The sequence below is a fragment of the Vidua chalybeata genome, chromosome 1 (genome assembly GCF_026979565.1).
Source record: "Vidua chalybeata isolate OUT-0048 chromosome 1, bVidCha1 merged haplotype, whole genome shotgun sequence".
NCBI classification, from domain to species: domain Eukaryota; kingdom Metazoa; phylum Chordata; class Aves; order Passeriformes; family Viduidae; genus Vidua; species Vidua chalybeata.
The window spans coordinates 1107483-1124543 of record NC_071530.1 but is presented as its reverse complement, the minus strand read 5'-3'; the positions used below and the strand labels follow the sequence as shown (position 1 = coordinate 1124543).

At 61.0% G+C, this 17061-nt stretch overlaps 2 protein-coding genes across 3 annotated transcripts; one reads left to right on the top strand and one right to left on the bottom strand.

The window, feature by feature from the left end:
* Positions 1-512: 512 nt before the first annotated feature.
* LOC128799120 (uncharacterized) lies at positions 513-5872 on the bottom strand. 2 transcript variants are annotated; one of them, XM_053963241.1, is made up of 5 exons: positions 5784-5872; positions 3548-3674; positions 2877-2951; positions 2600-2686; positions 513-2410 (listed from the first exon to the last, which is right to left on the bottom strand). In XM_053963241.1, the coding sequence occupies exons 1-5, from the start codon at positions 5799-5801 to the stop codon at positions 1371-1373; spliced, it is 1347 nt and encodes a 448-aa protein (XP_053819216.1). In that variant the 5' UTR covers positions 5802-5872; the 3' UTR covers positions 513-1370. The 2 variants fall into 2 exon arrangements, with proteins under 2 accessions (XP_053819216.1, XP_053819225.1); XM_053963250.1 differs by having other exon boundaries at positions 513-2407.
* A 3198-nt stretch (positions 5873-9070) lies between these two features.
* LOC128784699 (zinc finger protein 768-like) lies at positions 9071-16679 on the top strand. Its single transcript, XM_053936532.1, has 7 exons — positions 9071-9120; positions 9721-9990; positions 10109-10235; positions 10639-10824; positions 11626-12606; positions 13240-13347; positions 14007-16679. The coding sequence occupies exons 1-7, from the start codon at positions 9097-9099 to the stop codon at positions 15041-15043; spliced, it is 2733 nt and encodes a 910-aa protein (XP_053792507.1). The 5' UTR covers positions 9071-9096; the 3' UTR covers positions 15044-16679.
* The last annotated feature ends 382 nt before the right edge of the window (positions 16680-17061 follow it).

The window sequence follows — 17061 nt, the reverse complement described above, 5'->3', positions numbered from 1 at the left end:
GATGAGCCCCTCCAGCTGCCTCAGAAGGATTTGGGATCTGGGAGGAGAATGCTGAAAGCCCCAAAGTCAACAGCCCCCAGCTGTCAGGAACATCCCGCTGCCAAAACCAGCGCCAGCCATGGCAGGAGCGTCCCAAATTCAGGCATCTCGGATTTTCCCCAGGCCACCCCCAGTTCCATGGGGAACTGGCAAAGTGAAAGGACCCACGGTGCTCAGTTTGCTTGAATTGGTTGGAGCTTCCTTCTGTCCCCGTAACAGCACCTGGGCCCTGGGAGGGCACTGGAGAACATTCCAGAAATCACCTTTTCCTTGTAATCATCCAATTCCAGAGGTTCCAAAAGCTGCTGGGAATTCAGGCCAGGCTGGATTTCCCAGGAAAATGCTTCCACAGGACTGGAACTAAACCAACCTTTGTCCTTCCCTATATCCAACCCAACCTGACCCTCCCTGGCACAACTCGAGGCTGTTTCCCCTCATCCTGTCCCTTTTCCTTGGGAGTGTTGGCAAATACACAACTTCTAAAATTTCTTTATTTTATTTCTCTAGTCAGGCTCAGTTTGCATTTGCCTTGGAGAAGGGAATTAGAGTAGTATTTTTCCGAGGGTATTTTTCTCCTCTGTGAGGCCTGATAATCTTAACATCTCAACAAACTGGGAATAGCCCAAAAGACACCCAAAAAGAAAACAACCATCAGCAAACACCAAGGAACATCTACCCCAGAACCCTGGGGCTGGAAAAGGCTGATAAAGAAATTAGTGAGGGCCTAATAAACGTCAGAGGCAAAAAAAATCCCGGTCCCATAAGAAACCAAATTCTGAGAACTCTGCAATTTGGGACCAATGAGCATTGAACCAATGGATTCCTATGGGATTTGGACTGGATAAAGTTTAAGAAAAAATCAAGTAAAATTCACGTGTCATGGAATTATTTTCTCTGCACACCTGGGTCACATGTGGGTGAAATAATTTCTGTTGCACATCCCAGCCAGAAATAAGGAAATGCCTCAATTTTCTAACACCAAAAATGTTGTTGAAGGGTTTTTCTTTTTCCTGTAATTTCGGTGACAGGAGCACAGCCCCAACCCCTGGTTGGTTTTTAGAGATTGATTTAACATCCCTTCCAACTCAAGCCATTCCAGGATTTCAGGATCCCATGCTCACTTCCTTCTCCTTCTTTCCTCCTTTGAGCCACACAAATCCTCCCCTTTCCCACTGCTTTTCTCCAAAGCCTCTCAATCAATCCCAGTTCAGGATAGGCTCCACATTTCCAGTTTTACCTCCCTCAATCCACCTCTGCCACTTTTCTCTCCTGAACACCCCTGGAACTGGGGGGGATTGAGTGGGAATCCAATTCCAATTTCCCCCTGGGAGTCAGTTCTTCCTGATCTCCGTCAAGTTGTCGATCTGGATGATGATGGGCCAGATGCTCTTCCCTTGGGAGACCCCCTGGACCTCAAACTTCTGGCACATGGAGTCCAGTATGTACCTGACCGCCCTCAGCACATTCCGGAACACGTCCTGGAGCGACACCCCCTGCGATTTCTGGGGTTCCGCACATCCTTCAAGCTCCTGGCTGGCACCTGGATGCTCCAGAGGCTTTGCTCCCTTCTCCGCTCCTGCAGCCAGGATTTGGGTAGGGGGCGAAGCCCCACTTCCCAAAATCCCCTCTGGGACATATCGTGTGTCCGATGTCACCCCCTCGGCATTCCCGGCGCTCCAGAGCTGGCGCGGCGCGGCCGCGTCCATCGGAGGACGAACCCCGGGGTTCGTCCCCTGCGCGGCGCCGTCGCAGCTGGAGCGGCATCTCCACGGAAACCCCAACCTCCAGTAGGGCTGGTAGCGCCGCAGGATCTCCCTGGCTCTCCGGACCGTCTTGCCCCAGTGGAATTGCCGCCACGCCAGCCGGCGGCGCGCGGCCCGGACAGAGCTGGCCCCGTGGCTCCTCCCGGCCCGGCGCTGCCGGCAGTAGTTGTGTTCCCACAGGCAGCAGGGCCGCGGGGCGCAGGGCGTGGCCGGCTCGCTCCGGAGGCAGTAGCCGTGGTCCTTCGCCGCCGCCGCTCTCAGCTCCTCCACCCGCAGCTGCCGGGTTCCTGGGAGAAGCGCCGCCTCTCCCAAGGCGTGTCCATGGTTTTGGGTATTCCCGTGATTCCTCTCCCCAGGGCCATCCCACAGCTGTTCCCAAGGATCCAGGCTCTGCTGTTCCATCGTGGAATGAAGCAGGGATGTCTCACTGTGGGTTAGGTCTTCCATGAGTCCAGGTTTATCCTCCACTTCCTCCTTCACAAGCCATGGCTGGGCTTGGCTCCCCACTCCACTGTCTGCTTCCAACGGGAATTCGCTCCTTCCCTCGTGACAGCCAAACTTCTTCTGGAAGCTCCTGTCCTGGAGACACCACAACGTGCTCCATCCTGCTGGGAGAGAGGTGGCAAGGGGTTCAATCCTTCTGGCTGGAGCAGGGAGAGGAACATCCCTTCTTCCCACTCCAGAGCTACCTGGGCTCCACATCCCAACCTCTGCCAGATGTCAGGGGAGCCCTGCAGTGGGAGAAGCCCTGGGAGTGGCCCAGGGATGGGGCTGGAGCAGGAGGGAGCAGGTCTCACCTGGACACGAGGTCTCCAGCCCCTGGTACACACCGGCTCTTGGCCACCAGTCAGAGGAAGGCTCTTCCAGCCAGCTCCCAGCATGTCCTGCAGGGAAAACAGCAGATGTCACCAGCCAAGTTGGAAATCCTGACTCTCCATGGGAATGAAGGAAGAGCCCTGTCCTTGTCCCCACCAGGAATCCTGACTTCTCCACAGCCACGGGGATGGAGCAGGAAGCCCTGCCCCCATCCTGGATGCAGATTCCATCCCTCAAGGTCGGGATGTTGCTGCTCACCTGGAGATGAGCAGATCCACGGCTCTTCCCCACGCTCCAGCCGGTGCAGGATATCGGGCTTGGGGCCTGGATAACCTGGGAATGGGACAGAGGGCGTTGGACTGTCCCTGATCCCAGGAAAATCAAGGACTGGGACACCCATGCCACACCGTGCATGGAAACACCTCTGGGATGTGGGAAAAGTGAGGGAGAAACCAGAGCTGCTGCCAGAGAGGGATTTATTCCTGAAAGCCCTGATGGAAGCGTGGCAAATTCCACAGCTTCCCAGTTCCACTGACAGGCTTTCCCAGCTTTCCCAGGAATGTCTCCTGCTCATCCCAGGGGTGGGGCATCCTCCCGTGCTCCCTGATCTTAGGGAATTATTTCCAGGGGTGCCCAAACCCAGCCCCAAATCCTGCCTTTTCCAGCACTAAACTCCCTGATCAGCCCCTAGAAGGGAAAACTCCTCACGGGAAGGGCTGTCCAGGTTTCCTGGAGGGAAAGCAGCGTGGATGAGGCACTTGGAGACATGGATTAGTGGTGGCCTGAGCAGTTCTGGGGAATAGTTGGACTTGGGCATCTCCAAGGCCTTTTCCAACCTCAGCCACTCTGGGACTGTGGGATTCAGTGCTCTAGAAGCCGCTGGGGTGGGATCTGAGGGAAGCCCTTGCCGGGGCGATTCCCAGGATTACCCAGGGAGGTCAGCAGCTCGTAGGTGTCGGACACGACGTCCCGGTACAGCTCCCGCTGCCCCGCCGTGAGCAAGTCCCACTCGGCCCGGCTCAGGAACACCGTCACGTCCTTGAAGGTCACCGGCTCCTGCCATGGAATCAGGGATCGTAGCTTCCCTCAGGGTTCCCTCAGGGATCTCACCCTCCTCAGGGATCTCACCCTCCTCAGGGGTCACACCCTCCCTCAGGGAACACATGTTCACTCAGAGATCACACCTTCCCTCAGGAATCAAATCCTCCCTCAGGAATCAAATCCTCCCTCACGGATCTAATCTTCCCTCAGGGATCTAATCCTCCCTCACGGATCTAATCTTCCTTCAGGGATCTAATCCTCCCTCAGGGATCACACCTTTCCTCAGGGATCAAGTCCTCCTCAGGGATCTAATCCTCCCTCAGGGATCACACCTTCCCCCAATGATCTAATTGAGATCTAATCCTCCCTCAGGGATCAAATCCTCCCTCAGGGATCAAATCCTCCCTCAGGGATCACACCTTCCCTCTGGGATCATACCTTTCCTCAGGGATCTAATCCTCCCTCAGGGATCTAATCCTCCCTCAGGGATCACACCTTCCCCCAAAGATCTGAGATCTAATTCTCCCTCAAGGATCTAATCCTCCCTCAGGGATCACACCTTCCCTCAGGAATCAAATCCTCCCTCAGGGATCTAATCCTCCCTCAGGGATCACACCCTCCTCAGGGATCTAATCCTTCTCAGGGATCTAATTCTCCCTCAGGGATCACACCTTCCCTCAGAGATCAACCTTCCCTCAGGGATCTAATCCTCCCTCAGGGATCTAATCTTCCTTCAGGGATCTAATCCTCATCAGGGATCTAATCCTCCCTCAGGGATCACACTTTCCCCCAAAGATCTAATTGAGATCTAATTCTCCCTCAAGGATCTAATCCTCCCTCAGGGATCACACCCTCCTCAGGGGTCTAATCCTCCCTCAGGGATCACACCTTCCCTCAGGAATCAAATCCTCCCTCAGGGATCTAATCCTCCCTCAGGGATCTAATCTTCCTTCAGGGATCACACCTTCCCTCAGGGATCAAATCTTCCCTCAGGGATCTAATCCTCAGGGATCACACCCTCCTCAGGGATCTAATCCTTCTCAGGGATCTAATTCTCCCTCAGGGATCACACCTTCCCTCAGAGATCAACCTTCCCTCAGGGTTCAAATCCTCCCTCAGGGATCTAATCCTCCCTCAGGGATCTAATCTTCCTTCAGAGATCTAATCCTCCCTCAGGGATCAAATCCTCCTCAGGGATCTAATCCTTCTCAGGGATCTAATTCCCCCTCAGGGATCACACCTTCCCTCAGAGATCAACCTTCCCTCAGGGATCTAATCCTCCCTCAGGGATCTAATCCTTCTCAGGGATCTAATTCTCCCTCAGGGATCACACCTTCCCTCAGAGATCAACCTTCCTTCAGGGATCTAATCCTCCCTCAGGGATCTAATCCTCCTCAGGGATCTAATTCTCCCTCAGGGATCACATCCCCCCCTCCCAACAGGGGAAGTCTTTCCCGGCCCAAAGGAGCTCCCAGGACATGAGGCCGTGGATGGGGCTGTCCCAGGAAGGCCTGTTCCCCACTGGGGTGGGAATTATGGATCTGGGAGAAGGGCAGGCTGGAATCCAGCGCCAAACACCGGGATCCGACACCCTGGGATGTGTTTTACGGTTCCTACCGGGAGCATTCCGTGATCCCCATGGGATTGGGATAGTCCAGAGCTGGGGGGACATTCCCAGCAGCCCCCCGTGAGCCCCCAGGGCCCATCCTGGGAAATCCCTCGGGAGCCATCCCAGTGGGACCGGGGGATGGAATGGGGGTTTGTAGGGGCTGATGGGGATTTGGGCCGTGATGGGGATTTGGGGGGGGTGACGGGGTGGAGAGGGATGGGGTGGGGGTGCGGGGGGTCTTCAGGGCGGAATTCCATGGGAGTGGGGGGCAATGGAGGGGTGAGGGGTGGGATCGGGGATGTGATGGGGGTGATTTGGGTTTTCAGGGTGGGGCTGGGGGGGTGATGGGGGTGAGGGGTCCCTGGCCATTGGAGGCCGAGCCCCGCCAGCAGCTGCCGAGGGGGCGCTGCGGGACCCCCTTGGGCCCGGGGGGAGGGGGTCGGGGGTCGCACATCGAGGGCCCGGGCGGCGGCGAGGGCGGCCCGGGGCTCCCCCCGCCAACACCCGGCTCCTACCTGCGCCTGCCCCGCCATGGCGGCCGGGGGGTCTCGGGGGAGCCCGGGGGGGTCCGGGGGGTCCCGGCGCCTCCCGCCGCCTCACCCGCACGCGCTTCCGGCACAGGCCCCGCCCACAGCGGAAGCGCCGCCATGGCCGAGCCGGAAGCGGCGCCCCGGAAGCGCCGCGGTGACCCCGGCACGTGAGGCGGGCCCGGAGGCGGGGTTAAATCCCAACGGGAACGGGAACGGGAACGGGAACGGCCTCAAGGGAGGGGCCTGAGAGGGGCCACTCGGCCGTTCCCTCCCGTCCTGTTCCCGTTCCCTGCGAGCGCAGGCCGAGCCCACCCGGCTCCCGCCCGCTCCCATCCCGTTTGGCCTCCAGAGTCACCGATTCTCCCGAAATCCCAAATGAGCGTGAGAATCCTCAGGTTTTTTCCGCCACAAACGCTCTCAGATCTGGTCCCCACTGCGGGTTTTCCCCGTGGCCTTGCCCGAGGCCTGCGCTCGTGTTCCCCGCTGCCCGCACATCCCTCCCTGCTGGCGCCTGGATTCGCCCCCTCCAGATTTCCCTCTTCTCCTGGATAAATTTCCCGACGATTCTGTATGTCCCGTGTGCAGCTTTCTCCGTGATTCCCTTCCCACCAACCCCGTGCAAGCAGTCTCCCATCTACCCCCTGGAATTCCCTGTGGAATTCCTCTGTCCTGCCCGGACCCTTCACGTCTGCGCCACCAAAAGCCAGAAACTCGGAATGAATCAAATCCCATCGTACCCCAGGGATCCTCAGGAGTGGCCAGCACTAATTGCTCCTCACTCAACGGATACGGCGAGCCTGGTTTGGTTTAACAGCAATCCCAGGACCTGGAATTACGTGGGGATCCAGAAGGAGAATCTGGAATTGCTGTTGACGGGATGATCCGTAAATTCCCCTCCCAGCCCAGGCCCTGCCAGCATTCCAGCGCTCCATGAAAGGGGCGCAGGAAGAGCAGGACCCCCAAGACAGACTTTTGGGGAGAAGTTTCCTCCAGCTCATCCCTTCTCCAGAACCCTTTCCTCTCCCTGTGTCCGGCAGCTCCGGCTGCGAGCGACCTTTCTGGGGTCACCGTGGTGACATCGGGGCCAATGTCCAGGCGGGGCAGCGGCCGCGGCCCCGGGACAGCCGCGGTGACACCATGAGGCTGTGGCTGCTCTGCGCCGTGGCCGTGGCCGCGGCCGGACTGGCCGGAGCTGACCGCGGCGACTCCGGGATGGCGGCACGGGGGAGAGAGGTGGGTTCTGTGTGTGTGGAGAGGGGTAAAACTGGGAATAACGGGGCTGGGAATGACAGAGCTCGGCACGGCCCGCCCCCCCCTGCTCCTCAGGGCTGGCCCCACGCCGGGGCAAATCCCGGCTCGGCATTCCCGGGCCGCGGCCGCGGGAGATCCCGGGGAGGGCACGGCGGGACAGGGCTCGCCGGCGTTCCCATCACTTGCTGCGCTCCGGGAGATCCCGATCCCCATGCCAGCCTTCCCTCCGCAGGGCCGGCGGCGGCCGCACAGACCCTGCTCCGGCTGCTTCTCCGTGCTGAGCGAGGTGAGCCCCGGGCCTGGGATGCGGGAATGCGGGAATTCGGGAATGCAGGAATTCGGGAATGCGGTCGGGGGTGTGTGGTCGGGGGATGGGGGCTCCCACACCCGCGTCTGTCCCGCAGGAGTCGCAGTCGATGGCCTGGAATTCGCGGGAGGAGGACGCGGCTCAGCCGGGCAGGCGGGCTCGGAGCGGGAAGGGACCGGAGGTAGCGGAGTGTGCCCGGGGCTGCCCGGGAATGGGGTGGGGATGGAGACGGGGGATGGGATGGGGATGGAGATTGGGGCTGGGATTGGGATGGGATGGGGATGGGGTCAGGGATGGGGTCAGGGATGGGGATGGGATGGGGTCAGGGATGGGGTCAGGGATGGGATGGGGATGGGGATGGGATGGGGATGGGGTCAGGGATGGGGATGGGATGGGATGGGATAGGATGGGATGGGATGGGATGGGATGGGATGGGATGGGATGGGATGGGAATGGGGTCAGGGATGGGATGGGATGGGATGGCATCTCCCTCTCCCGCGCTCCCTGTGACGCCGCTCTCACCCCCGCAGGGCAGAGCCAGGAGGGAGAGCCCGGAGCCGGCCCAGCCCGCCGGACACCCCGGGCGCATCCCGCTGCTGTGACAGGTGACAGCGGAGCCCCGGCAGGAGCCCGGGCCCGGCAGGAGCCCCCCGGCAGCCCCCACGGGACGTTGCAGGAGTCACCGAGCGGCCGAGAGCGCGGCGGGAGCGATGCCGGAGCCTGGGAATGCTGCTGGACACCGGGAGCAGCCCCACGCCAGCAGAGCTCAGCCGCCCACTCCCTGCTCTGCGCTGAGTCCCCCGCCCTTCCCACCCCCCAAAATGCTTCTGGGGCAGCCGCCCCTGCTTTGCCAAGGCCCCAAATAAAGCTGGCACACCGGAGGGAGCGGATGCGCTTGGTGGGGACACACGGGGCGTGGGTGACCCCCGACAGAGCCACCCCGCGCTGGGCTGGGCTGGGCTGGGTGGCACTGTGGGGACACCGGGGACACCGGGGGTCGGAGCCAACCCGGGGGGTGTCTGCACAGGGGGATTGCAGGGGTGCTGGTCCTGGGGGTCCCTCAGGAATGTCAGGCCCAAAGGGTAGGGGAGGATCCCCAAGAATGCTGGATCACAGGGATGGCGAGATCCCCAGGAATGCTGCTCCCAGTGGCGGTGGGGCTGGGGGACCCCCCCAGCGATGCCGGTCCCGGGGGTCCCGCAGGGCTCCCAGTTCGGGGGAATGGCGGATCCCCGAGAATGCTGGATCACAGGGATGGCGAGATCCCCCAGGAATGCTGCTCCCAGCGGCGGTGGGAGGTCCCGGGGGTCCCGCAGGGCTCCCAGTTCAGGGGAATGGCGGATCCCCAAGAATCCTGGATCACAGGGATGGCGAGATCCCCCAGGAATGCTGCTCCCAGCGGCCGTGGGAGGTCCCGGGGGTCCCGCAGGGCTCCCAGTTCAGGGCCCGGGGAGTGTCCCCAGCTCCGCCCTTGGTGGCCCCGGCCTTGGTGACCCCGGGGGCCTGGCCCCGCCCACAGTTATGATCCCACCCCTACACGGCCCCGCCCCTGATCCGGTCCCGCCCCCTGACATGGCCCCGCCCCTCCTCCGGGCCCCGCCCCCGGCCGGCCGGCTCTTGCTCCTCCCGCCCGCCAGGGGGCGCCGCTCCCCGCGCGGTGCCGCTCTGGCGGACGGCGCCCTCTGTGGGCCCGGTGGCGGCGCGGGCGCGGGGCCCGAGGCGGCGGTGGCGGCCGCGGCCATGTCCCGCCGGGGGCCCGCGCAGGTCAGGGCCCGCCCGGGCCACGGGCCACGGGGCGGGGTGCGCCACGGGACATGGGACGGGGCGGGTGGCAGCCGTGCTGGGTCAGGGGCGTGCGGGGGTCCCATGGGGGAAGTGGGACTGGGGGTCAGGGGGTCCCTCAGGGTCCTGGGCATGGGGGAGGGAGGTGGCATGGGGTGGTCCCTGGGGGGTGACAGCTCGGGGGTCTCCGGGAGAGCTGGTTCTGGGGGGCTTGAGGGGTCCCCCAGGGGAGGGGGTGCTGGGGGAACCGCCAGGGGTGCTGCTTCTGGGGGTCAGGGGTGTCCCTCTGGATCCTGGGAGTGCATGACAGCTCAGGAGGGTGTGGGTGCCCCAGGGACGCCAGGGATGAAGGGATCATCCCAGGGACGCTGCTCCTGGGACAGGTGGAACCGGGGAACCCCCCCAGAGGTGCTGCTCCTGGGGGTTCCCCTGGGGTGTCTGTTCAGGGGGGGGTCCCACCTTTGGGAAGGTGGGGATAGGAGGACGCGGGGGTGGTGGCCAGGCTCTGACAGATCCCTGCGGAACTGGGGGGGGATCCCTGAGCACCCTCTGGCCAGCCCCCTGACCCCGAATCCCCCGCAGGTGTCGGGCAGCCTCCGGCAGAAGGCGGTGCCGGGCGCGGCCCCGTCGGAGCTGCAGGAGCTGCGGAGCCGCACGGAGCGGGCGGAGCGGCGGCTGCTGGCCTGCGAGAACCTGGTCGGGGAGCTGGGCAGCGGCCTGGCCGCCCTGGGCACCCTCCTGCAGGGCTACGGGCAGCTGCAGCAGCGCCTGCTCAACCTGGAGAACCTCCTCAAGAACAGGAACTTCTGGATCCTGCGCCTGCCCCCCAGCTCCGGCGGGGAGATCCCCAAGGTAGCAGCGGCCGCTTCCCAGGGATCCTGCGGGACTGTGCGAGGGCTGCGTGTCCCCGTAGCGGGGCTGGACGTGTCCCGAGCCACGAGTGGTTCCAGGGAATTCCCTGTGATTCCAGGTGCCGCTCACCTTCGATGATATCTCGGTGTATTTCAACGAGCTGGAGTGGGAGAGGCTGGAGCGCTGGCAGAAGGATCTGTACAGGGCCGTGATGAGGGGCAACTACGAGACCTTGGTGTCCCTGGGTAAGGCTTGGGGGCCTGGAGCTCGTGGAATCATGGAGTAGCCTGGGTTTGGAAGGCTCTGAGGTTGCTCACATCCCTGGCGCTGTCCAAAGCCAGGCTGGATGGGGCTTGGAGCGACCTGGGATAGTGGGAGGTGTCCCTGATTTCCCCTAGAGGGAAATGTTCCAGCCAAAGCTTTTCCCTCGTTTGGGATTGTAGTTCATGTTCTGCTGGTTAAGATCCTCTCTGCCTCGGCTGCCTGGGGGCAGATCTTGCCTTGGGGCCAAGGAAGTGTTTGGAGTAGGGGTGAGGTGTTTGCGTCTCCGCCGGGACTGGGACAGGGGACAAGGGTCACTGTTGGAATGTGCCGGACTAAAGGCAGCCAAATCCTAATCAACCCCCCCATCCTCTGCCCCACGACCAGACTACGCCGTGTCCAAGCCCGACATCCTGTCCCAGATGGAGAGGGATGAAGAGCTCAGTGACAAAGAGGGTCAGGAGCCCCCGTGGACGCAGACTGGGGATGGTCAGGAGCCCCTCCGGGCAGCAGAAGAGAGGGACAAGGCAGACGAGGCTCCAGGAGATGAAACCCCCATGGAAGCTGCCCCAGGTGGGTGCCAGGAGGAGGTGGCTGTTCCTGGAGAGCTCCCCTTCCTTAGGAAGGAAGGGCTCAGCTTGCTCCATGGACTAAAGCACCCCAGAGCGCCGTGAATCTTCATTCCAAGAGGAATGGTTGTGCTTGGTGGGATGAATCCCACGGAGAAAAGCAGCCAAAGCCTTGCAGGAGGGTCTGGAGCAGTGGGAAGGGCCTCCTGTAAGACTGGGGCTTGCAGAGACATTCCTGCCTGCTCTGGAGGGACAGGAAACGTGCTGGGAAGTGAGGAACTGGGAGCTGAGGTGGGAAGAGGAGGCTGGAGCTGCTGTGCTTGTCCTGGGGGAACAGAGGAGCCTGGGGAGCCTTGGGACGTGGATTTAGAGTGGGAGGGTTGGGCAGGAAGGTGCTGGAAAGGGACAGACAGACCCAGACAGAGCTGGGAGCAGCGTAGATGTGGGAAGAGCCGTGGTCGAGGGCTCTTTCCTGCAGGATTGAGGAGCTGGGAAGGTTAAAAGCACCCCAGGAGAAGCTGGGCAGGTGCTGTCCCGTTGGGAAACTCACCTGGAGCCCAGGTGGGAGTTTTGGGAGAGGAAAAGGGACGCAGAGGGACATCTCCTTTGGGGTTCACGTTCTGTTACTCGGAGCTTCTCTCCTGTGTGGGTCCTGCCACGGGGCCAAGGAGGCAGCTCTGCCATTGGGGTTGGAGGTGTTTGTGTCTCTGCCAGGGCTGGGAGAGGGGACAAGGCTCACTTTGGGAATCTGGCAGGATAAAGGTGCAGATCCTAATAAAGCTCCTGTTCTGTGCCCTGGGAACAGGCGGTGCCAAGTCCAAGCCCAACAGCCGGACCTGCATCGAGAGGGATGAAGAGCCCAGCAAGGAAAAGGGTCCCGAGCCCTCATGGACACAGAATGGGGACAGCCAGAAAACCCCACAGATACAGACTGGGGACAGCCCAAAAACCCCACGGATACAGAATGGGGACAGCCCGAAATCCCCACGGACACGGAGTGGGAACAGCCAGAAAACCCCACAGATACAGACTGGGGACAGTCCAAAATCCTCATGGACACGAAGTGGGAACAGCCAGAAAACCCCACAGATACAGACTGGGGACAGCCCAAAATCCTCATGGACACGAAGTGGGAACAGCCATAAAATCCCACAGATACAGACTGGGGACAGCCAGCACTCCCCACAGACAGAGACTGTGGACAGCCCAAAATCCTCATGGACACGAAGTGGGAACAGCCATAAAATCCCACAGATACAGACTGGGGACAACCAGAACTCCCCACAGACAGAGACTGGGGACAGCCCAAAATCCTCATGGACACGAAGTGGGAACAGCCAGAAAACCTCACAGACAGAGACTGAGGACAGCCCAAAATCCTCATGGACAAGGAGTGGGAACAGCCAGAAAACCCCACAGATACAGACTGGGGACAGCCAGCACTCCCCACAGACAGAGAGTGGGGACAGCCCAGAGTCCCTGTGGACACGGAGTGGGAACAGCCCAAAGTCCCCGTGGACACAGACTGGGGACAGCCCAAAGTCCCCAAGGACACAGAGTGGGAGCAGCCCGAAACCCCCACAGACACAGATTGGGAACAGCCCCAAGTCCCCACAGGCACACACTGGGGACAGCCAGACACTGCCTCAGACACAGACTGGGGACAGTCAGAACCCCCTCCAGACAGGCGTCCCCAACAATCAGAAGCCCCCACTGACACCAGAAGAGATGGAGCAGCAGGAAGAGGCTTCGGGACAGGATCCCATGCCCATGGAAGCTGGCCCAGGTGAGTTCCAGGGGTGCCAGGGAGGATGTGTTTCCCCTTCCCCAGCTCTCCAGGGCTCTGGCAGCATCCAGGGCAGAGGTGCATGGCCCTGGTGCTTGGAGAGGCATTGCCAGGGAGCCTTGGGATCTTGTCACTGGACAGTGGAAGAGGGTCTGGACACGGGAATGCAGCCTGTGGAGATGGTGGGGTGAGGCTGCTCTGTGAGGTGCTGGCATGTGACACCTTGGTGTCCTTCCCTCCCAGCCCTCCCTCTGCTTTTGGCCCATGTGTGGCTTCACTCCAGTTCCTCCTGATACCTTCCAGCCTTTCCACAGAATTGCTGGGGTTGGAAAAGCCCTCTGAGATCATTGGGTCCAACTGTCCCCCAGCACTGCCAAGGCCCCATGTCCCCTGGTGCCACATCCACACGGCTTTTAAATCCCTGCAGGGACAGGGACTCCACCACTGCCTGTTCCAGGGCTGGACAGCCCTTTCCAGAAGGAATTTTCCTGATAGCTGATCCACATCCTGGCTCTTGAGCCGCAGCTTTCTCCAGCTCTTCCACACACTCCCAGCAATCCCTGGTTCATATTGCTTGAGCAGGGACCTGGGAGGTCTCCATGGGTCTTTCAAATCCCCGTTCCCTGCAAACAGAACTCCCCATCCTGATGATGAACGTGATGTCCCTGGGGGAGCATCAGCTGGGGACGGTGGCAGAGGAGGACCTGGAGATGGAGGAGGACCTGGCAGAGCCTGACACTGGTGAGTCACTCTGTGCTGGGGACACGGGGCCTGGCAGGCGGGTGGGAAGCAGCTTCCAGAGCTGATGGGCTTGAAACAGGGAGGGAAAAATAAGTTTCAGGGGTTCCTTTTATTTTTTCCTGCAACATCATGTGGGTTTAGAGGTGGGTCCCTTGTGCCACTGGTCCCAATGGCACCCATGGAGGGCTCAGCCTGGGAGCCCTCCAGGGATGGGCACTCCACCCCTGCCCTGGGCCACTGTGCCATGGCTGGACAACCCTTCTGGGGAAGGAATTTTCCCAATATCCAACCTGAACCTCTCCTGGCACAGCTCAAGGCCGTTTCCCCTTGCCCTGTCCCTGTTCCCTGGGAGCAGAGCCCGACACCCCCGGCTGTCCCCCCCTGTCAGGAGCTGTGCAGAGCCACAAGGTCCCCCCCTGAGCCTCCTTTTCTCCAGGTTCAGCCCCTTTCCAGCTCCCTCAGCCCCTCCTGGAGCTCCAGACCCTTCCCAGCTCTGTTCCCTGCCCTGGACACGCTCCAGCCCCTCAGTGTCTTTCTTGACATGAGAAGCCCAGAGCTGCCCCTGGGACTGGAGGTGCCCCAGCAGTGCCAGCACAGGGAGGGGCCCTGGTCCTGTGTCACACCGGTGCTGACGCCAACATGGTGTGTCTCTGCTCCAGAGGAAGCCTTATCCATGGAAGATGAAACACCATGCGAAGGGGCTTCTCCTGAGGACATCAAGGTGAAGGAAGAGGAGCCTGAGCTGCTGGCAGAGGAACCCACACCCTCTCCCAGCTCAGAAATCCAGAAGTGTCCCAAAAACGAGCTGGTGAAAGCCAAGATCAAGAAGAAGCCGAACCGGTGCGAGGCCAGCAACCTCCTGATGGGCAACTGCCGGCGCGGGTACGTGCGGGAATGGTCCCATCCCTGCACGGAGTGCGGGAAGCGCTTCCGCCTCAAGATCAACCTCATCATCCACCAGCGCAGCCACGCCAAGGAGGGGCCCTACGAGTGCCCCGTGTGCGAGATCGGCTTCAGCAACAAACGGCACCTGGACCTTCACCGCAGCATCCACATCAAGGACAGAGCCTTCGGGGCCAAGGTCTGGGGCAACGTCCACCCCGAGCTGCGCGTCCGCCCGCGCAGGGACCTGTGCGGCGGCCACAGGCTGGGCGGCGGCAGCGGCCACGCCGGGGGGAACTGGCTGGGCCAGCCCAAGGAGGAGCCGGACAGAGAGGGCCTGTCCGGCTCCGGGGTCGTGCAGCCGCCCAATTCCAGGCTGAAGTGCCCCCACTGCAAGAAGTTCCTGTCCTGCTCCACGTCGCTGCGGCGGCACCTCCAGACCCACACGCGGGACCGGCCCTACTGCTGCAGCTCCTGCAACAAGTGCTTCACCCGCAGCAATCACCTCCTGCGCCACAAGAAGATCCACGAGAGGGCTCTGGCCGCGCTCCAGCAGGAGGCCGAGGCCCAGCCCCCTGCTGCTGTCCCGGCATCCCTGCAGCACCAAGCTCCCGAGGCTGAGAGGAGCCCTTCCCAAGAGAATGGGAGCCCTGAGGCTGCAAAAGCGAGCCTGCCCAACGTGCTGCTGTTGGGAGCAGCGCCACTGGGGCTCCCGGGCAGAGGCTCCCCACTCCCTGACTGCGTCAGGAAAAATGTGCAGCCCGTGGTCCAGCTGGGATCGAGGGCAGTGGCTTCGGAGATGACAGAGAAATGACAGATGACAGACCCTGGAACAGATCTGAACTGTGCATGTCCCTGGAGAGAAGCTGCGAGTTTGTTGAGTTTGCACCTGGTGGGACACCGAGAATGGGAATCCGCTGTGTTTTAGGAGCTTCCTGGGTTGTGGAAAGAATGGGAAGCTTGGAGACCACAACAGAGAGCAAATTGCAGAAGCCTCCAGTGATCCATAATGCTTCACCATTCCACTGACTTGTTCCTGTTGGCTGACAGTTGGAATTTTCCCAAGCTGACATTCCTGGGAGATGACCAGGTGAATCATGGTCAAACAGGAGCAGAGCTTTCGCATTCTTTGATGTTGGAGCTGACCCCTTGCATTCGGAAACACAACCGAAGAGGGCAAGGAGAAGGGAACGGAGCTGGCAGCATTCCCAAGCAGCCCTTTGCTCCACGGACCAAGCCTCCTGACTGAGACACCAGATGGAGAGTGACATCTCTGAGACCCCACTGTGTCCTGGCCACCCTTGCCACCCCCACCCTGGGGCAGAGATCAGCAACACTCCCTCCAGCAGGTTGGGAACACTGGAGCTTTGCACTGGAAGATCCATAGGACAAACCAAACCCCAAATTCGGTGCTGGCCTATTCCGGGGATCCCAGCATCAGGGAGGCCACAGGCACCCTCAGGACCAATCCTGCATGGGTGCAGAGTGATCTTAGGAATACTTGACGGGTCAGCCAGCCCAATGCTGCAGCAGCACCTCAATCCTCGTGGATCCGCCTGCACAGAGCAGCCCCTCGGGGCTCTGGAGGAAACTCCCGCTCTCCCAACCGCAGCTCGTCCCCTTTTGCCCAAAATCCCACCGTAACGAATCCTACGGGAAAACAGTTCTGTACCTACCTCAGTCAGGGAGAGGGGGACCTGCCCAGAGCCAGGCCTGGCGCTGCCTCAGTGTCCCCGAGAGCCACCGGAGCAGTGTCCGTGCCACACGGACACAGTGGAGCAGCTGCTGGGACTCTTGCATTTAGTTCTCCAGGTTATTTTGTTTGGAGTTGTTTTATGTAATTATTTGATATCCTGAGATCTCTGAGCAGTGAGCACTGGCAGGCTTTTCCCATCTTTCATTCCGAGTCACTCCCAAGGGGTGATGGTGCTGCTCTGGGAAGCTTTGGGAGCTGAGGGAACGAACGCCTGTGCCACATCCAGGTGTGATCCTCAGCCACCTCCTGCTCCATGGGACGGGCAGCAGCGTCTTGAGCTGCTCCATAGAAATACACACGACATCCCACTGCTCCTCTGGGCTGGTGTCTCACACTTCCTGCCCCTGGGACGGCAGTGTGGAGCATTCCCAGCCTGCAGCAGGAGACGGGAGGGGTGCCAGTGGCAGACACGGGGCAGTTTGGTGCTTTGTGGACACATGACCACAGATCTGGCAGTGAGCCAGCAGCTGGTTATCCCTGTTATCCCTGCCCAGGTAGAGATCCCAATGCTCCCCAGTTGATCCCAGGGGCATGGCTGAGCTTGTGTGCTGGTGGCTGAATCCCCCCAGGCCAGCAGAAGGGCCAGCAGCCCCAGCCTGGCATTTCTAAATCTGCTGTGACCAGGAGCAGCGTTTCCTGCGACATTCCCAATCCCTTTCTCAGGCTGTGGAATCAATAAAGTATTTGTCTCTTATGTCTGGCTGCTTTGGGGGCTGCACTGGTGCCTTGGGCACAGAACTGGGATCAGCCAGGACAGCTCTCAGCAGGAGGATTTTTGGGAGTCACTGCCAGCAACTTCAGAGCCCCCAGGCCAGTGGGAGAGTTGTGGAATCCCAGCCAGGAAGGACGAGTGGGTAAGGGAAGCTGGGAAGGGCAGAGAATGGAGTGGCCCTGGCCACCATGGGTGGGATGTGTCCCTCAGCACTGCCAGGGAGTCCCGCAGTGCCCAGATCCTACTGGGAATCCTGTGGGGGATTCCTGTGGGACTCTCCACATTCCCATCGCGAATTCCCAGCAGGTAGCTCTGCATTCCTCCCCTGATGGCCCCATCCCCGTTGAGCCAGGGATGTCACCCC

Excerpts from the sequence above, each read along its gene's own strand:
- LOC128799120 (XM_053963241.1), bottom strand. Across the intron at positions 2,952-3,547 it reads CGAGCTGCTGACCTCCCTGG|GTTATCCAGGCCCCAAGCCC; the intron begins GTAATCCTGGGA and ends TCCCATTCCCAG. Across the intron at positions 2,687-2,876 it reads GTGGATCTGCTCATCTCCAG|GACATGCTGGGAGCTGGCTG; the intron begins GTGAGCAGCAAC and ends TTTTCCCTGCAG.
- LOC128784699 (XM_053936532.1), top strand. The coding sequence starts at position 9,097 with ATGTCCCGCCGGGGGCCCGCGCAG. Across the intron at positions 9,121-9,720 it reads CCCGCCGGGGGCCCGCGCAG|GTGTCGGGCAGCCTCCGGCA; the intron begins GTCAGGGCCCGC and ends AATCCCCCGCAG. Across the intron at positions 13,348-14,006 it reads CCTGGCAGAGCCTGACACTG|AGGAAGCCTTATCCATGGAA; the intron begins GTGAGTCACTCT and ends TCTCTGCTCCAG.